The following is a 21,791-nucleotide window of genomic DNA, read 5'->3' as shown; positions in this document are numbered from 1 at the left end:
TTTGCCGCACAGTTAATTGATTATTATGGACTTTAATTCACTGGCACGCAAACATAATGATATACCTCCAAAAAGAAAAGAAAAAATACGTGGGATGATTTGAAAATCATCATTCACCACGATCCGTTATTGGGACGAAAATTAAGGGTGGATTAAAAAAATTGCATGAAATAAGTAACATAAAAAATAGAAAAAAAGACGATGAACATTTTATACTTTCATTTCGTGATTTATGATAAGTTTATTAATTTTAATAAAAATATCTTAAAAATCATATCAATAATAATTTGTGATTCAATGATATTACACTGTTATTGTATCATTATTAAACTTTAAAAAAATATAGATATAATATAAAATATTATTATAATCTAATAAGAAGTCAAAAATATCATAAATTTTTAAAAATTACAATAAAAAATATAACTATAATAGAGTTAAATGTAGTTATAAATAACTTCATCTTTAAAAACAATCAAGTAGTTAGTTAGTTCAAGTAGATTTTATTTAATTTTCTCAAGTAAAGTGTCAAATTCAAATATTATAAATACAAAAAAAATGTTATTAAAAAATACTTATTAAAAATTATCAATCAAATAGAGATTATTCGTCAATAAAATTGATAGATATTTTACACTAATATCATAAAAACAGAGTATATAAAAAATTGAATAACAAAAAAATGTACTTAAAAAAAGAAATTAAGTATAAATATTATAGAAGTATAAAATGACCTAATATATTTAATTATTATGATATTCTAATTTGTATTGATATAAGAGCTTTTTTAAATGCCAAAATTGACATAAGAGTTTAAAAGTAGAAGTAAAACAAATTATCAAAAATAATTAGAAATATTTAATATAATTTCTAACTCACATGTCAACTTTCGGTATAACTTTGCCACATGTTACCTTGTGATGCAATGCATTTCAGAACACTATTCTATTACCCCAATAAATAAGCAATCTTTCATATGAATACTAGCTAGTATCAGTTAAGAAATTAGAAAAATACATAAGAAGTGATTTGATGAAAATCACAATCGTGTGCTTTTGAGTTTTGACAAAATTGTATATGTGCCAATTAACATTTTTTTTTCTGAATAAAATTGAGTTGTAAAGTGACCCGATAGCGTTGGTTATTTGGTTACTATTTGTACCAAATTATTTTGTAACTTTTAGCATTTTCGCTTCATTAACCATCGAATTTTCTTTTATTTTTTAACTTGTTATGCATTGAGCTAATTATATAGAACACGTACTTCATTAAAATTTAGTAAGGAATTTCGTGCCATACAACGTAACACCGCTGTATTATGATTGAGATTCACCGAAGTTTTGGTTGCTTTCATGATTCACTAGTGCCTGGGATAGAATTTAAGAAGTATTAATATCATGGGCAATGAAATTAGAAAGAAATACTATATCAAACACCAATCTACGTTCATGCCTACCATGACAAGTTGCATGACTAGAGGTTCCATCCAAACTTTATTTTTCTTCAGATACGTACATCAGATATCATAAAAATCTGTGAGGTCGATCTCTTCCATTTTTTGTTTGTTTGTTGATAAATGATAATAGAATATATAGTGCAACAGTACCTCCCTGATTACATTCAAGTTTCAATCCAACTATATCACAAAGAAGATTAATGAAGAAAATGTAAAATTTCAATCACCCATCCAGTACGTCCTAATGCAAAGACTCGGTTATTTAAATCATTCATAAGCATGTGTGGAATACAAACAGAGATATATACCAACTTACAGAAACGGCAATGTACGTACCAATCTTGAACATCAATTTCTCCTTGATCATTGAAAAGAATAGACGTTACTAACTAACCCAATCATGGAAGATTCATAAAGGAACTAGATTGTACGCATTCACACAAAATCAACGTATTTGCAACTCTTGATCAGTTGATGAAGATGAGACGACTAAAGTCTTAAAAGTGTATTTCAAATCTGATTTGTCTAAATAGAATGTGAGTGGTGTAATTTTTATCCGACGATTTCAAGCCACTAAACATGTAAATGCGTGGAAATTGGAAAATCAATATATCCGAATCGGATGTTGAAATTTATATTTTTTAGTGTCTATAGGAAGTTGATAAAAGTCCAAAATAAATAAATAAAAGAATGTCAAGTTACGATACACCCTCCCTGTGTTGAAATTTATATCAGGCCTTTTCCTTCCACCATCTTAGGTTGTTGCTTCTTGCACCTCCAAATTACTTCTTACATCCTTTTTAGAATATTTTTTGGATTAGCCTTTCTGAATACCAAAATCTATAATCATTTTAGAATGTAATTTTACATTTTTGATTGGTTATTTCAAAAGTCAAAAAGAAGTACAGGAATCAACTTCGAGGTGTAGGAAACAACGGCCACCATCTTAGCCCAATTCACAAATTTACTAGGATTGAGATTATGCCAGCTTAGGAAACAATTGGCCATCCAAGAGTTACTATTTACACTTCCCCTTATTACTAACATATTCTTTGTAATTCATTTTTCCTGAAGTATCCTGGAAATTAATCCTGTTATTTTGCACTCTTCCTTTTGTAATTCTTTTAGCCTTCAACCGCTGACTTGCACTAATCTTCCGCCATGGGTTGCAGTGCACAAACCAGGATTCAAGGAGTAACTAATAACAAAAAAAAAAAAAAATAGTCAGCCATTATATGGTTTTGACTATGGAAACCTAGGAAGTCTATCAGCATGTTTGGGACACATTTAGGCTCTTGTTTGATTTGAGAAAGAAAGTAAGAGAAAAGAAAGTGAAAGAAAAAAAAAAAAAAAGAGTGAAATATGATATAATTTTAAAGTTGTTTAGTATGAGAGAAAAAAAGATAAGAAAGTTAAGTTTTTTCTCTTTTATTGTTTGATTGTATAAAAAGGAAAAAAACATATATAAAAAAGGAAAAAATACCCACAAATAAAAAATGAGATATTACAATTAATAAAAGTAATTTTCATTATTATTAAATGCATTTTTTTATTGTTTCATATGTCGTGTTTTATTGAAAGTGTAGCTTATTAGTTCAAAGTTCTGTTCTCCCCTAATTTCTTGTTATTTTCTTCTCAATCGATCGATGTTGCACCAATCTTTTAATTTATTATATATAGTCATTTTGTATTCAATTTTTTTATGATCACACGTTCATCTTAATATTTTTAAAATAGTACTATATAATAGAATCAATTATTTAGTTTGAAACTCATTTATGAAATTTGCTTTATATATTTTACAAAGCTTCGTATAGCCTAACTTTTAGTTGGTTGAATATGATTTATATGTGTGTTTTGAAAATCAAAATGGTTGGTCGTCCGATAAAAAAATTTGGCGAATCGATCTATTTTGAATAAAACCAATCTAGAGAAAAGCTATTAAATTAAGGATATCGGAAAACTTATGAAAAAGGGCGAAGAATATCGATTTACAACAGATCAATGACAAATTTTTAGTGCGACACTGCTTTAATCTTATTCTTAAAACAAGCAACTTGAAGTATTTATCCTAGCTTTTTTATTCTAGATATAAAGTTGTTATTTTTAATGAATATTATTGTGTATTTATGAAAAGTTAGATGAAATATCATTATGATAATTTTAATTTAGGTTTTTACGTATACTTAGAATATTAAAAAATTTATAAAATAATGTTTTATTTATTATTTATAATGATATAAAAATATAATATAATGTGTACCTTTAATATATACTAGCTATTGATTTTACGTATTTAATTATTATTATTATTTTATTAATACTAATTTAATCACTATTCAATTTGAAGTGAGAAAATAATATTCGAGAGGCAACTAGCTAGGCTGCATGTGATGCGTCGGCGTGATTAGCCTAGATTATGATCCAGGTGATGCGTAATTAAGCTCTTCATGTCACGAACATTGTCGATTCCACTTGCACTGCTAGCACACATCCTAGACAACTAGGCTCTCAATTTTTCTGTACCAAAGAAGGTTTCTAATAATATATTAAGTATGAAAACATTAATCTTTTAAGAGAATAAGTATGAAACTTTAAGCAGTCAAAAGAAATAAAATAATAACTTTAGGTATTAAAGTAGTGACTGGATTTGCGGCTTTTTCCCTACGCAAGATCCCAACAGTTGTCCCCATTCACACAAATCTTGGGTTAGCTAAATTCTTGATGTCATGATAGGATCAGCATGATAATTAATTAGCATATTATAACTCAAAACCACTATTAATAATTTGTGTGGTCCATAAATTGAGGAAGCACATTAAGAAGAAAGTACTTTTGCTATCCAATGTTTCTTTAACATGTTAAAGCATATGTTGGAGAAGCATCCAGCAGGCCAGTATGATGGATACACACTTATTAATAAATTAATAAGCCACATGTATATGCATGCAATGCGATGGGAATTCAGAATGAGGTTCTTTAATTAACGTAGAAATTTTCTATTTGGTACTGTTTTTTTTTTTATCGTTCTATAGGTTCGATTGGTGGTGGAGGATGATGATTCGTTCATATGCTTGAGTCAGGGCTTTTAAAACCCTAGGTTTTTCAAAGTTGAGGAGGCGGCGCTGGTGTTTTTTAATTCAACTTCTTCTATTTGTTTATTTCTTTTTCAGTTTTTAATTTTTGCTTTTCGAAATATTGGAATCACAATTTCGTAAACAAATATGTGGTTTGAGGATTAAATTTTAGTTTTCTGTTTAAAGCAGGTATAGGATTACTAGATTTAGATAAACTTCTAATATAATGTTCCTTCTATTTCGATTCACTCAATCTTTCTTTCACAATTTTATGCCAGTCGCAGATCTACCTTTTGGCGGCATCTTCAAGTAAAAGGATACATAACGCACCAAGCAACTTTTAGTTCAGTTGATAATAATTCGTTTTAAAGATTTAGGTGTGTAGCTTGATTCTTTATTATTAAACCATGTTAATACAAATAAGAATGATGATGTGGATCAACTTGTGTGAGATAATTATTTTAATTTAATCAAGATCTTACTTTGTTTAAAGAAAAAATGTAAAAAAAAAAGTAAGTAAAACAACAAAATTAAGAATAATAACAACTTTTTTTACTGCAACAATAACTAGTATTTTAATTTTAATTATCTTCTAATCTTAATTTAGATTTCAATTGAATTCATTAATTTTTATTATTCAATTTATTTTTTGGGGTAAATTATTTTTCAACTTGACGTATCTTTCCTATATAGTGATGTTTAACACCGTTAATTGAGTTCAAAACGTTGCCATTTTATATTAGGGTATTGGATGTTCTTCTCCCTGCAACCAAATTTTCTTTTGCACTACCACATTTCATTTCCATTACTGTATCACATCAATCTCACACATACCTTTCATGAAACAAAAAAATTAACAAAGAAATAAAGATAAAAGTTGAGAATAATGGTATTGTACGTAAAGATTATGGTGGAATTAATGCTTGAAAAGATTAAAGCTTTTGTTAATTGTTAGAGATTAAGAAGAAGAAACACTATAGGAAAACCAAATGATGACAACCTTTTTTCTTAATCAGATCTTCCCATTATTTATTTTTTTTCATTTTATTGTCATCCCTTCACCAAGGATTAATAACGAAAGGCTAGAAAGTATGTTTACAAATTTTGAGTAATATTTGTGATGTAAATACAAGGGATAGGATTCTGATCAACAACATGGTGGGAGATTCCGTGGTTCATGATAATCTACAGTAAACAATTTTGATAGCAACACTTGTAGAGACTCTGACAAGGAAGTGGTGAGAATGAGTGAAGTTATCCATACCTGAAAGGAACTGTCGTATATATTGGTGTACTTGGTGAAAAAAGCTATTAGGCTCATTAAGTTTCACGTGTGTGATCATGTAATTAAATATCCAATTACTTAAGTGAATGCTATTCTTATCTTGATATTTCGTTCGGGTTAGATACAGATTCTAGTTTAAGATATTAAACTTGGGGTCCTTTGGAGCATTAGTTTGCCTTTTCGTCCGAGTTCAATAGCAAAAGATGGAGTGACTTCATCTCTAAGTCACTATTGTTTAGAGTAAGTAATACTGACTGAGACATTAAGGCAGAAACTCTCTTTCTATATAACAATCTCCCTTAAGTTAATATTACTTTAGAATAAGCAATATTGACTTAAGCTTTGGAACAGCAAACAGAAATAATATCTGTAAGGTAGAAATAAGATAGAACAAGGTGTTTGGTAGGTGAGAGAATGAAGAGAAATAATTTTAATATTAGTGAAATTTACTGTATTATTTCTTTTTCTTTTTGGTTCATCTCTCTGTCTATTTCTTTTTTATTTATTTTCAATCAAAGATGTATACTTTTCATTTTATTTCTCACCTGACCTATTTTTACTCTCTAATTTTATTTTTATCTATTTTATTTTATCTTCTCTGTACCAAATACAGTCTTGGAAATTAAGGGAAAAACTACCTTCATAACAGGTAATAATAATGGTTAAGATTAACTTATGTTTATTCAATAAAGTTGTGCTCTTTTTTATGCTTCCTGTCATTACATATATTTTATTGGTATTCTTAAAGCATTTTGGTCGAGTACCGATGATGAGCAATGTGTTCGTTATGGATGGTAGCCGGTTGTGATTTGAGAAGGCAGAAAGGAATATAGAGTGAAAATAAAGAAAAAAAGCTAGGATGCTCAACAGAAAATAACAATTAAAAATGAAAAAGGAAGGACTAAAGCACTTGCATTTGATGCATGTAGATATAATAAGAGAGATATTATCAATTTCTTTGGATATTCAAATCCTATTTGCATCATTCTTTATGGGTGGGAAAGGAGCAAAGCTTTTACAGGCACATTTATATATAATTGTTAGGTTCTTATTCCTCAATCATTTTAAAGTTTCTGCAGACTGCATGGTCACGATAAAACTAGGGGAAAAGGTGAAATTCTTATTATCATGACGCTACTTGCTAGTTCATAGCCTATACAAAGGAATCAATTGATCTTTACTGCGCGGGCAGGATAAAATGATGCAGCCATGATGAACATATATACACGGAATTCATTGGTTTTGATAGCTTAAATATATAACGTACATCACGCATGCTAAGTCGCTGACCAACTTTCTTTCTCTCTATATATATGTTGTGTTTTATTCATAATTAACTTTTGGAATATGGCCAATTCGATTTTTCTGAAATGGCATGGCCAATTCGATGAAAGAATATATTATTGTAATTTTATAATTTTCAGCTTTTCTATTTTCCTAATTTGTAATTCGTATCCAAATCAAGCAAGGGATAAGAAACAATTTCTGCTCATATTTTTAATTTTTGCACTCTTCCGCCCTTTGTTATTGTTATAAGAATTATAACACTTTTGAAGATAGAACTCTTAACAATACAATATATAACTAACTGTACATGACAAAAGAAAGTAATTTTTTTTTTAATCTTGTTTAAGTTGCAATATTACTAGTTTGTTAATCCTCCAATTATGTTAATAACTAATCATTTTATTAATCTCAATAATGTTTTCATTTACATCATACCGATTATCATTATTATATCTCATCTCAAATATTTTTCACTTTACATATGTCATTTAAAATTTGGATATCTAATTTAATTAAGTAAGTCACTCATTGTTTTAAATAAATATTAGTTTAAAAAGACGTATAAATTATTTAAAGGACAAATTAGATAGACTGAATATATAACTTTGCAAAATTGCAAAAACTTAAAGTGGCCATAGGATGGTTCCTTCATTGTTTTGATGGAAGCAAGTGACATTTTTTTTTAACAACGGAAAGGAATATTATTATTAATGGGAGTAAAAGGATGGGATACTCCAACCCATTACATTGCAAGAGAAACTACAGGCCTTGCAACAACTTTGGTTTTGAGAGAGTGTTTCATCTCCATGGAGAGCTTCAAACACTCAGACAAGTCAACACCAGAATCATCACAGGGCATCCATTTGAATTTTTGTAAGAACATAGCAAGCCAAAGCTCAACAGTGGCCAAGCCCATGGCTTTTCCAGGGCACACTCTCCTCCCAGAGCCAAAAGGTGCCAACCTAAGATCAGATCCCATGATTGGCACGTCCTCGTCCTTCAAAAAACGCTCCGGCTTGAACTGTTTTGGCTCATACCACACTTCTTGGTCGTGAGTTATGGCCCACATGTTTACCATAGCAGTGGTGCCAGCTGGAACAAAGTGATTGCCAATTTGTGTGTCATGAATAGAAAGTCTGGCCCATGAAAGAAGAGGGCCTGGTGGGTGCATCCTTAAGGTTTCCTTCACTATGGCTCGAACGTAAGGAAGGTTTGGAAGGTCATCATCACTCACACTACGCCCAGACCCAACCACAGAGTCTATTTCAGATTGTGCCTTTGCTTGTATTTCTGGATGAAGAACCATTCTTGCTAGAATCCACTCTAGAAGGATAGCTACCGTATCAGTCCCTCTAAATATCATTTCCTGAAAAGTAAAATCACATTAATTAAACACCATTACTTAATTTGTCATTGGCACATATTAATATAATTCACAAGGTCATTAATGAAGTAGATTCAAATTAGCAAGTAGTACTATGAATGAAACCAAATAATACTTATCCGAAATGGAAAGAACTAAAGAACATGAGATTAAATATTAAGAAAAAACTTACCCACAAAACAGCAACCATATCAGAGTGGTTTAGCCTATTCTCTTTCTCCAAATCCAGCAGCACATCAACAAAGTCACCAGAACTATCAGTATCAATGGCCTTATTATCCTCACCTTGAGCAACCCTCTTCACTCTATGCTCCAAAATGATTTTCCCAACATAAACATTCACTCTATCAACCAAACTCCTACAGCTCTTCCTCACACCTTGCAAATCCAACCAACCCAAGAGTGGAAAGTGGTCACTCCAGTTAAACACCCCAAGCAAATGATACCCCTCGCTCACCAACCCCTCGAGCTCACACCCATCACCCCCCTCACCAAACACATAACTCCTCCCAAACACGCTCTTCATCACGTTATTCAACGACCCAAAATGCAACACCTTCCTCACCTCCACCACACCGTCCCTCCCCATCAGGCCCACGATGTCTCTCACCATTTGGGCTCCAATCCGGGCCCGAAACACTCCTTGGGCTGCGATTCTCCTCGGAGAGAACATGTGAGTTGCGGAGATCCTCCTCAGGTTCCTCCAGTACTCACCGTAGGGTGCAAACCCCATCGCACGGTGAAAGAGAAGTTCATAAGCAGATTCCTTAACGGGACGATCCGCGAAAGCGGAACTGTTCAAGATCTCTTTGGCGGTGTCGGGGTGAGAAGAGATGATGAAACGAGTGAACCCCACAGAGAACGCCATCAAGGGCTTTGCATCAAAGGTTTCAGCCAACTTAGCAAGGACCCTGTGAGTAAGAGGCCCTATGAAAGCCCAAACCAGACCCACCACCGGGTAACCGGAAGGCCCGGGAATCGCGGGCTTGAACTTGGAAAAAGCCCAAGCAAGACCGCCGGGAACCAGCCAGTAGCCGAACACGGCAACTAGAAACATAACTCCGAGCAAAACATCGAAACTGAGTATGTCTGATAGACGGAGAAGAAAGAAAGAGGAGAGTTCCGATGATGACATTTTGGGAAACCCAAAGGTTTTCTTTGTGTGAATGCCAACGGTTTTCTTTTTTGGATGATGAAAGAAGGCACAGAGTAAGTAAGTAAGGCGTTTTAGAAGGGCGTTTTAGAAGGGCTGTGAAAGACCAAGAGTGTGACCCAACGCTTATAAAGACATGGAAACACTATTTTCAAACAAGTCTTGCATTGCATGGAATTGCAACTTGAGCCATGTTTTAGGTGACGTTTAGATTCCTTTTGGTATTTTAATGTTTTGTATTAACGTTAAATTTTATTGAAAATTGGTACTAACATTGAGTTTTTTAAAAGTTAAAATAATATATATATATTCGAGTTAACGTATATTTTGAAAGAAATTCAATATGATATTCATTTTTCTGATCAGTACATAAGTTAATTTTTTGACTCGTCCTTTAAGTTGATTTTATTTTTTTTAGGACCTATAAGTTGTTGTTTTTGCGTCCTATAAATTAATTTGAATAAAAGGTAAAAGCTTTTGAATAAATATCATATGTCCCCAGATGTTCAAAATATTTAATATTAAAATTTTATTTTTTTATCATTATTAAAAAATTTATTTTATTGAATATTTGTAGCAGTACCTATTTGTAAAAGTTTTGAAAATAATTTTTTTACACTATCAATCTATAGAAACTAATGCCTATAAAAAATTCTATAAAACTAAATTCAATATTGATATTCAAATAAGATATTTTTACTCATGTTTAAAATATTTAAGTTTTTACGTGGTTGTCCATGCAAAATATCGCACGTCCTACGAAATTTCGCTGTTCTCAAAGAGTGGAAGCTGGCGCTTTAGCAGCAGAAAAACTGACTAAAACAGCTAATTAAAAAATCAGAGTCTTTGGTTTCATATCATGCAGTAATGCCTTCTGCAAGCTTCATGTGAATCCCGCTGAACTGCATAATAAGAATAGACATTGCGACGGTTAACGGGATAAGGGGCATAATTTGCGGTCGGGTTAGTTTGAATTAATTAACATCTTATGGATTAAAGGGTCATTTTCCAAGCATATAGCACTATGACAGCACTTACACATAATAAAAAAACAATATTATAGTGTATTTGAGAGAGAAGGAGACAGAGAACGTTTCATACCTTTCTCGGCCTTTTGACAAAGATAAGAGAGAGAACGTTTCATTTTTTTCTGATTTGTGAGTTAATTTAAACTGTAGTATTTGAAAAGAAAATTAGTCATTAATTAATTTTTTCAGTATACTGTTTTTAAGAGAGAGAGAACATTTCATTTTTCTGATATGTGTGTTGATTTAAAGTATTTGTAGGGGTTTAAAGTATTTGTAGGGGTGTTAACTAGTTAGTTTGAATCGATTTTGATCAAAATCGGTATTCAATCTAATTAAATTTAGATTGGTTTAATTTTTATAATTTTTTTTAACCCAATCTAGTTCAACTTATGTATGAATGGTTTGTTTCATTTCAAGCCAACAAATTATTTATTTAAATTTAATCTCTTTTTTTTCTTTTTAAAATTATTATTTTATATGATGATTCATCCAAATATTAAATACACTTAACATAATATTATCAAATGTCTGAAAGTAGTAAAATTGATTCATTTAATATCATCAACATAATATTTTAAAATATATTAATATAAATTAAAACAAAATATTCTTAAATGAAATTTACTATAATAATTTGAATCATAATTATTTTCAATAAACTAATTTCTTATAATAAGTTTTGCAGCAATCATATTTGTTACAATCAAATTTACTAAAACAAATGAACAAAATATAATTTATTAATATTATAAACATGATAGAAAAAATAAATATGAAAAAAAGGTAAAAAAAAATAACAATGTATCTCAAAATAATATTTTAAGAAGTTTCAACATTTGAAGTTTCAATGTTAATCGTATTTATAGTCAAACTAAACAACTCTAAAAATTTAAACACAATCCATTAGCACAAAATTAATTGATATGTTCTACAAATATAAAAAATGAAATAAGAGATCACAAACATGATTCAATCTTTTCCGCTTAGTTTATTTCAACTTACAAGTTTATGATAATCTTGCTTAACAAATCTAAGTCAATTTTGATCACAAATAAGAGCTTCAACGGTAATGGAATTCAAGGAACTATGGATATAGAATTCTATCCCCTATACTAGATGCAAACTTAGACTCAAATGATACAGTAGATACAAGAATGATCAATATATCTCTAATCATACGGGAAAGAATATAAAATTTGGATGTTTTCAATTTGCATCAATTCAAAATATCAAATTCAAGGTGGTCATCTTCAACATCATCCTCCAAATATCTATCTAATTCATTTTTTTGTACTCACCCTATTTTTTCTTCATTTTCATTCTAAATTCATTTTTTTAGTTTTTAATATATATATATATATATTTTAATTATGGGGTCAACGGATTTATAAATCTAAATATGTGACCCAACTCGTACATAAACGATTTTAATCGATTTGATTCGATTTTAATTCAAATATATAAATGATACAACTCAAACTGTTCGGATTGATATTGGTCAATTCAGATTCGTGAGTGATCTTTTACCCGTGAACACTCCTAAGTATTTGGAAATAAAATAAGACATTAATTCATTTTTCTGATATGTGAGTTAATTAAGTTGAATATATAATGTATTTGGAAAGAAATCAAGACATTCCTTTTTTCTGATGTGAGTTGATTTTGAATATGTAGTAGTGTATTTGGATAGAATCAAGGCATTCTTTTTTTAAAGTGAGTTAATCTGAATATAAACTGTAAAGTGTATTTGGATCGAGAAAGGAAAAAAAAAACATTCATTTTTCTAATCTCTGAGTTAATTTGGATATAAATTATAAAGTGTATTTGGAAAGAAAATTAAGACATCCATTTTTCTAATCTGTCGTATGAGTAATTTAGTTGACTCATTCTTTCCCCTCTTTATTTTTTTGGAATGAGTCATATTCTTTCCTATTAAGATTATCAACGTGTAGCAATTAGCTGAATAGATTTATTTGTAGGAGGATGCCCTAGAATATAGCTTTTGGAATTCTTAATCTGCATATACCCTTAATACTCCAAACATGCTATAAATCTATCTCATCAATACTAATAATCTATTTCCTTGCTGTCATTTGTTTTTTAAAATGTATATTGTACGATACACATGGTAGAATTTTTTATTTTATTTTTTGTGCATTGGCACGAAAAAGATATGAGCAGGCAGAGCGGTTACAAATTTGGGGTGTTGTTGGAGTTAAAATTAAATTAAATTAAGTATATTTTATCTTATTTTTTTACAATATATTTTATTTTAACAAGAGGGTTAACAGCATATTTTTATATAATACATATTTTATTCTCAATTAAAATTTATTAAAACTATAAAATCATAATAAAACTAGTCAAATAAAATGTAAGGTGTGTGTTCAAAACTTCAAATTAAAAAATATTATATTGTTAAACATTTCTCTTTATCTTAATCAATTAAATATAATTTATTTTTCAATTTTTTTATAAGAATCAATTAACTAATTTGTAAAGAATAGAAATGTTAGTTAATTTAACTGATAGCGCGTTAAATTTATCTTAAATTTACGTTCTCTTTCCATAATTACCCCTGAAATTAATGGTAAGACATACTCTTATTCTTTCTTTCAAGTAATTTTATTGGCTTTAGTTCTTTTAATATCTTTCATCAATAATATATTACTTTAATGTTTATTGGCTATGCATATGAAGAGACTAGGTAAAGTTAAATCCCAAAATGCAAAGTTGGATAGATGAGTTAAGGTTTTCTCTCCCTATTCTGAGATGGTGCAACCACCGAATGATGGAGGAAGCAAATCTACGAGACAAACATCGCCCTTGGGTAGTAAGAAATTTACTAAGGGAGAGGATGATGAAGCTTAAGCATGAAGGAGGGAATCATTTGCTCCCTAAGTTTGTTATTGAACCAAAGGTGTTTGATTAGTTCTATCAGTCAAATAAGAAGTGTCTTCTAGTGTACTTAGGAAGAAATTGAGCTTTTCAATATCGCGAGGGAGACGTTTGAGTTGATGAATGATATAAATGGATGTTTTAAGGTTAGTCTTTATGCTAAGGATGATCAAGAAAAAAGTTATTACCTCTCTCTATAAATATAAGATCTTTTTTTTAATTTTGTTTGTCTTTTTTATAAAAAAAATTTCAAATTATCTTTTATATTAATTATTTTTTATCGAATAAAAAAACTAATACATTAATTAATTATGTGGGGAAATAATTAGAGGGAAAAAAAGATCATAAGTCTCAATATTTTTAGGATAATTTTGATAAAATAATATAAATTATTTTTCCTTGAAAAAAAATATAAATTAATAAATTTAATGTTATTGACTATATTAATCAACTTTTTTAAAAAAATAATATTTTTTTTCACAACAAATGAAACTTATATTAGCAAGTGAAAAAGGTTTTGCCACAAGAAGTGCCAACACCTTTCACAATATTACACAACAATAAAGCACAAGTTTGGTGATGAACCAACCAAACTCATGGAAGGTCTCGATGTAGCCGTGTTGCCCTTGCAGTTTACAAAACACAGACCCACCCCCTATAATCTATAGTCCCAATTAACCACTGTTACATTATTGCGGTTTGTTTCCAGTGGCATCTACCTTAAAAGAAGCAAACAATTGATGGGATCTATACGCCATACATACAAAGAAGGATCAAACTCTTTGATAAATACTTACTCCATCTCCACGCCTTGTAGCAGCACAAGACCTAGCTTAATCAAACTCTTAAAGAGTATAAATTAATTAAAAGAGTCTTATACTTATGGACAAATGTAGTATTAATGAGGAAATTTGGATGGTATACGATCATCGTCATACTATTTGTCCTGCTTGGACTTTGTAGTTTTCAGCTTCCGAATCAAAAGTAGGAAAGGACTTTGGTATGGATATGATTTCCTAGTCTGGTTTTGGTATTCTATGATGAGAAGAGAATGTATTGTTAGTAGTTACTTCCACAATTGGTAAAAATGTTAAAGTGGACTTTAACATTGTCAACATGGCATGTGGTTGATTTGCATGTGTAAAAGTGGATATTGATCTTACGTTACTAGTGGGGAAATTTTGTTTAAATGGAAGTTGGTATAACGTGGAATATGAAGTTTTACACTTGTTTTGTTTATCACGCGGGTGTTGTGGCCATGCAGTGAGGCATTGTACATCAGTCAGCAATGACAAAAAAATTAACAAGGAGATAGCGGTGAAGGCTTGGTTGTTAGTCAATCAAGAAGGATACACAGTCCGCCCGTCGAACGGGAAGGATACAATCCTATGAAGTACAGACACTCCAACTCTTTATCGTATTCGGTGTCCGACACGCGTTCGTGTCAGTGTCCGACACCGACATGACACTCGTATTATGTTCTATATTTTGACATTATAAGTGCCTACGTATCCATATCAGTGTCGTGTCTGGTGTCCGTGTTGATGTCGATGCTTCATAGGTACAATCTTTTTTTCCGTTATTTTGCATTTTGCATGGGGATTGGCTTGTTTAAAAAATAAATCCCTAACAAATGAGTGTTCCATCAAATAAGTAATTGAGCAAATTAATAAATTCAGTAAGTTGGAAAACAATCATTTTGCTTTATTAGGAAAATGATATTTTTACTAGGCAATAACCAAAATAGTTTTAGCAGCAAATTCCAATCATGCCAGTGGGCCTCACGAGGATAGGGTTTCGTTATCTCCCTCCCACCAACTTGCGCAACCATCCAAACCATCATGCAAGAACAACTAAACAAGGACACATGCATGTCCACTCCAAGCAAAAGGTGTCATCTAAGCCTTCTTCAAACATGTTGGTCCTGCATGCGAATAGGCTTGTGCAACCTTCGCTAGCCAATGCTTCCAAGACACTTATTCCTAATCCCAAGCAAATCAAGTAATTTAAAAAGGTAAAGGGATTTTTAACAGCTTCAATCATTTGTTTTTATTTTTGTAGTTTTTTGCCTTTGTATTATGAGTAAGTGGTGGTTTGTTTCTTTCTTGTACTGATATTGAGCTGATACATGTTGTTTCTAGTGTTGTGTTAAGATTTGGCATACTATATATGTTCTCAAAGAAGATAAGTCTCCTTACATTTTTTGTTCTATTGAAAAGTATAGGTGGTCACATGCCTATGCAAAATAGTTTATTGAGAGTTACTTTTTTTCTCACCATTTTAAGCTTAATTACTTTCTTCCATTATTATATTATATAATTATTATAGATTATTGTTATTTCAGTTTCTTTCTCCTATTTTCTAATGAAAATTTTGTATGTTGATCTCATGTTATTTTCAAAATTTCCACTATCTTTTTCCTCAAACAAAAACCTATATTTTCTTCTTTTCACCACTCTTTTCAATGTTTTTCACTTTCATTCCATACACTTTCATCTCTATTAAACACACCATCAGTGTTTACAAGACCATTTAGGCAGAAAATGAAATTGACTATTTTTGGACAAATGAATTGTTTTGTGGGTTTGACACGAACTATTCCAAGGTGGCTATTGCTATATCCATTTTTCTTTTCTGCTAAGTACACTCTCCTTCCTTTTATAAAAAAATTAAATTCCATTTCAAACCTGCTTCTTTCCGTTGCACACTCCATCTTCCATAGCAACAACACACACCCCTCTCTTTCATCAAACTCCTTTCTTTCTTTCACTATCTCATCACATTTTTCTCTTGCTCTAGAGCTCAGATTTTTTCATCTTCCAAACTCGAGTGTAGTATGTTTATGCTCTCAACTACTTTTCTTATTTTATTTATGTTCACTCTCACAATGCCATTAATGTCTCTTTTCATATAATTTATGGATAGATCTTAAATTTTTTGAAGTTGTTGCAACAAAGCGCCTCTTAGAGTAATCCAAATTGAAGGGCTAGTATCAATTATATGCATTCACACTTCAATTGTTTCACTATTGTACAATTTTTTTCTTTATATACGGTACTTAATGGTCGTTATGTTTTTTTAACATTTTTAAAGTACTATTTGGAACATGGTTTTATTTTTTAACATTTCACAACACAAAGATAGCATTTCAAAAAGTACTTTTGTAATGTTAAAAAAATTGTTTTGGAAAGTGTTTTCCGAAAGGTTAAAAATTAAAAATTGCTCCAGAAATTAAATTCCAGAATAATGATTATATATCAATGTTATAGGTATAAATGCTATATATAAAAAAAAACAAATAAAAGTGTACTTAGAGGAAAGGAGAATGTATATAGCTAAAGCCTTCCGGGGTTTGGTATGCCTATGCGCGGATTTTCATGGTCGCCCCATTGCATTATGCGTTGGGCCGTTTGAACTTTGAAACGCAAGAAATAAAAAAATTTCAAACAATGATAACCATATAGTTTTTCACCTTGTTACTAACTTGCTAGCTATTTTATAATAGAATATTATAATTTTTAAAATTATTTAATAAAATAGAATAAGAAGAGATTTTTTTTTCTTGAATTTGAATTTTGTTTCACATGTCAACTCTTTTTTCTTTCATTTAATGCGATTTGTGGAAATTAAGTGTCTTCCACAGGACAATGACACCTGAGTAATAAACAATAACAAATTAATGCATCTGGCCATGTATCATGCATCTTTTGAAGGCACCTATCTATGTGACATTTTTCTTAACGTACCCGCCATATCTAATCGTAACAGAAGAAGAAAGAGAGTCATATCATTTGTTCCGAGATTATTTTTTTTGACTGAATTTGTTCCTAGATAATATCCCGTAAAAGGTATCGGTTCGTGCAATGTCTTATAATTAACAAGCATTAATTAATAGTTACCTAATATAGTTAAAATTATAATTAATGTTAAATAATTAAGAGAGAAGAGGGAGAGAAAAAATCAAGCAAGGAATACAATATAAAATTGCAACACACTCTTTTCTAGAGAGATGAAAAAAGAAAACGTAAGAAAGAAAGAAAAATTGAAAGAAAAAAAATAATATGAAGAGATGTTATATATTGGGCTTTTATTTAGAACGGTAGAGGCTGCTGTGAAAATCTACTGTATAATAATGGATTAGCCGAGGATGATGTTAGGTGCACCCAGCATTTTTTTTAAATACCAAAACTGTATTTCGTTGTCTTCTTCTTTTAAAAGCTGTTTTTTTTTTTTTTGCAAAAACGTTAGCGCAATGTTTCTTTCTTACAAATCAAGTTGATTCGCAAAGTTGATATTAAGCATACGGATCAAGTTGATCCGTAAGGCTTTTACGGATCAACTACTTATAGAAAATTTTAACAGTGCAGCACCAACAGAAGAAGAACGCACAAAGTCGAGGTAAAGACCACCACCACCACGCCGCCAACAATGTTGAAGAAGAACACACAACAAGAACCACGCCGCCAGCAGCCAAAGAACGCGCAAAAGAAGATGAAGGGCAGTCTCAGGAGGAAGAAGAAACGGAAGAGACGAGGCGCGGAAGGAAGAAAAAGTGTTGGGTGCACTAATATTTTTAAAAATATGTTTGGGGTATATCAGTGTTTTCCCCTTAAGTGTTGGGTGCACCTAGCATAACCCTTAGCCGATTAGAAAATATGGATAGGGAAGAGCGCAACATCTCGATCATTACCTTTGAAAAGACGTCTTTACCTACGTAACATCTGAGGAGTGAAGTTGCAGTTGATGATGTTTTGGGTTTTTTTTCGTAAATACACTTTCTCTCTCTTGTTTTTTCCCAATCTACACTATTTTACAATTTAATTTTCAATATATACTACTTGGGACCTTCTCTCTCCTTTTTGTTTTTTTATTTAAAATATTATAAAATATAAATATTATATTATATAATTTTTTTAATTGGTTTTAAAATTACTTATTTATTAAATTAAAATTTTTAAATTTGTTTTAAATTTTTTTTAAAGAAAATTATATTATTAAATATAATTATTTTTGTTTTATTATTTAATTTACTTAGCATATTTTTTAGGTGACTATTTTTTATTTAAAATCTGAATTGTCTAATATAATTATTTTTAATATAATTATATTACTAAATATAATTAGTTTGTTTATGTCATTAGATTTAATTAAAAATGAGAAGACTTTTTGTTTAACAATTTATTTATAGAAGAACATTATATTGCATTATCAATAAAATACTTTAATAATTACACTTGGCTAAGGAAAAACTTAAGATGGAGATATGTTAGGACAATTGTTTCTATGACCATGTTGTCGGCAAAATTCCACGTGTTTCTTTTATTACCTACCGGTTCATTTTCTTATTCTTCGTCAATCTCATCAAGTTGAAACGGGACAACCCTTTGCCATCTTCTTTCTCCTTTGATCACGACCCCACACTAATCTTGTTTCATATTCTTGCCCATTTGGGGGACAACAAAAAATAATTGCTAATTAAATATCTTTAAAGATTTTTTCAATATATTTTTATTATAAAGAATATAGCTCATATTTAGTAGTTATGAGTATCTTTTGGATGTTTTAATCTTTTCTTTTCATACCTACAAGGCATAAATAATAAAAATATCAATTCTTATCACTTAAGCAAAAAATAATTGCTAAATAAATATTTTTAAAGATATTTTCAATATAACAGTTACTACTCTTCGAAATTTATGTATATCGTATAAGATAAATGTATCAATTATTTTTTTTACTGTGTTTTTTAATTTATTTTAATACTACTAACTAATTTTCTTATTTTTAATTAATGAATATAACAAAAAAATATCAACAGCACGTAAATTTAACTACAAAAGTACATATAAAGTAACTAAAAAATTATACTCTAATTTTATCCAATTTTTTATTTTTCTTTATCTGTATGTTTTTTCTTTAAAAAAATAAAAAACAATATTATAAAATTTAATTTAATAGATAAGTATTTTTAAAACCAAATAAAAAAATTATATAGTATAATATTTATATTTTATAATATTTTAAATTAAAAAAATAAAAAGAGAGAGAAAGTCTCAAATAGTGTATATTGAAAATTAAATTACAAAGTAGTATAGATTGAAAAAAAAAAAAAAAGATGTATTTACGAAAAAAAAAACCTATTTTAGATTCAATTCCAATAATTGAACTTCAAGGTACTTCGAGATTATTGTACACAATACTAGTAGTAGCATGATATATCTACAATAAAACATTAAAGGAAAAAGTGTTAGGACAATTTTTTCTCTCACTATCCTAACTACATACCTGATAGAATTATTTAACTGAATTCAAATATAATCTGATTAAAAGAGGGAAGAGGGATAAAATTATATATATATATATATATATATATATATATATATATATATATATATATATATATATATATATATGAGACTTGAGTCATTATTGGATTAATTGGATATATTAATATAATTCAATTTTAATGTTATATATATATATATAATTAAATCATAAAATTAAAAAAAAAATATACAACACTGCAATCATAGCATATCTTAATTATAATATATATTTTAAGATAAATATAATATCATGTTATAATAAAAAAACGTATTATCTCAGGAGATTACCTTCCTGTAGCACAAGCTAATCTTAGCACGATCTTCCTGACTCTTCTCTGCTACAAACCGAATGTGGTTAACAGGCTCTAAAGATCAAGTCTAAGTCCTGTCGTGTGAGATGAATGAATGCATTTTTTTTTCCTTTCTATCCTTTTATACTGGTATGTCACTCCATGAGTTGTGTAATCCTTGTATGTGTATATTGTGAGCACCTGTGCAGTACATGCCTCCTGAGTTTTTTGATGGTTATTTCGATCTTTCTTGCATATTTTGTGCTTTTTTCCTCTCATGATGGTCTCTTTTGGTGGGTTGAGGCTATTTGAGATTTATGGTTTGCAAGTTAGACATTTGAGTTAGAGAAAACTGAGCTTTGAAAATACGTCCAGTATGCCAATTATTATTGTTTTAAAGAATATAAAATATTAGAACAAGTTTTAGTAACTTGAAATATAAGTTTCTGTAGGAAAAAAAAACATAAAATATAATTTGAAATCATTCTCAAGATATATTCAATCTAAATTTTTAAATTTGAACTCACCAACATCAGCTGCGACTTATATCAAATTAGTGGAACAAGAGTACATACAAGACTATTCGTAAATCGTAACCATGCTTACTTTCTAGCTACTTATTCTATTTTAGTACACAAATTTTAAGATTCCACTATTTTAGTATTTTTACCTAAAAAATAAAAAACCTATCATTTTATTCATTTTTTCTTAATTTTGTCAAATAATTATTTTGGTCTGAATATATGTATGTATGTAACACAATTTTTTTTCCACGTCATAACACGTGCCTTGAATAAACAAAAGAAAACCACGTCTTGCCTTCCATGGAGTGTGGGGACCACATTCACGGACTGAACTAAGCTACAAGTAGGATACACCATGTTCCTGGTCCATTCAGATTGAGAATGACGTGGTTGATGACGTTTTCTCACTGCTCTAATTTTATTTTTAAGAAAAATTCCAAGCATCAAGGTTTCCATCACATATAAAAGCATCACGAGAAGCAAACAAAAAACTATAATCGTGGTTACGTACATCACCAGTTAGGTCATCACAGAAATAGACTAATACTTTTTTGGCTCAGAAAAATACACAATATAAAATGAAATATTTTTTTAAGTGATATGAAACTTAGTTTCTTAACTAAGATTTTAAATTTAAATTTTATAAATAAGTACAAATATGACCGAAAGAAATAATACACAATAATGACCGATCATATTTTTTAATAAAAATTAATTATAAATAAAACTAATCAACAGTCTATACAAATAATGTATTAAATAATAAATAAATAAAAAAATTAAACATAATTTTGTGTCTATATGATACCACTTTAATTTTAGTGAATAACTCTAATGAACTTACCACCAATAATTGATTGGAGTGATAAAATGAGTTAGTTTGATTCGTCCCATTCCTTGTTTGTCAAAAACTAACTAGGATGGACTAATCCATTTTGGTATACTAAAATTTCTGGTTTTTTGAGATTAGAATTTAGATTTTATCTGTTTTTTTTGTTGCAAATTCCTTTTTTCGAAGTTGAGTATAAAATTCTATTTTATTTATTTCTCTTTTCATAATAGGTATTTCATATACGAGATTAG

At 29.7% G+C, this 21,791-nt stretch overlaps 1 protein-coding gene across 1 annotated transcript; it reads right to left on the bottom strand.

Moving 5' to 3' along the window:
* Positions 1–7,734: 7,734 nt before the first annotated feature.
* Positions 7,735–9,728, bottom strand: LOC114392895 (cytochrome P450 78A5-like). Its single transcript, XM_028354147.1, has 2 exons — positions 8,662–9,728; positions 7,735–8,471 (listed from the first exon to the last, which is right to left on the bottom strand). Exons 1-2 carry the CDS (start codon positions 9,622–9,624, stop codon positions 7,848–7,850), a joined length of 1,587 nt encoding a protein of 528 aa, XP_028209948.1. The 5' UTR covers positions 9,625–9,728; the 3' UTR covers positions 7,735–7,847.
* Between the last annotated feature and the right edge of the window lie 12,063 nt (positions 9,729–21,791).

Source organism: Glycine soja, chromosome 17 (genome assembly GCF_004193775.1).
Source record: "Glycine soja cultivar W05 chromosome 17, ASM419377v2, whole genome shotgun sequence".
In the NCBI taxonomy this organism is placed as follows: Eukaryota; Viridiplantae; Streptophyta; class Magnoliopsida; order Fabales; family Fabaceae; genus Glycine; species Glycine soja.
This window is presented reverse-complemented; position numbering and strand designations above follow the sequence as displayed.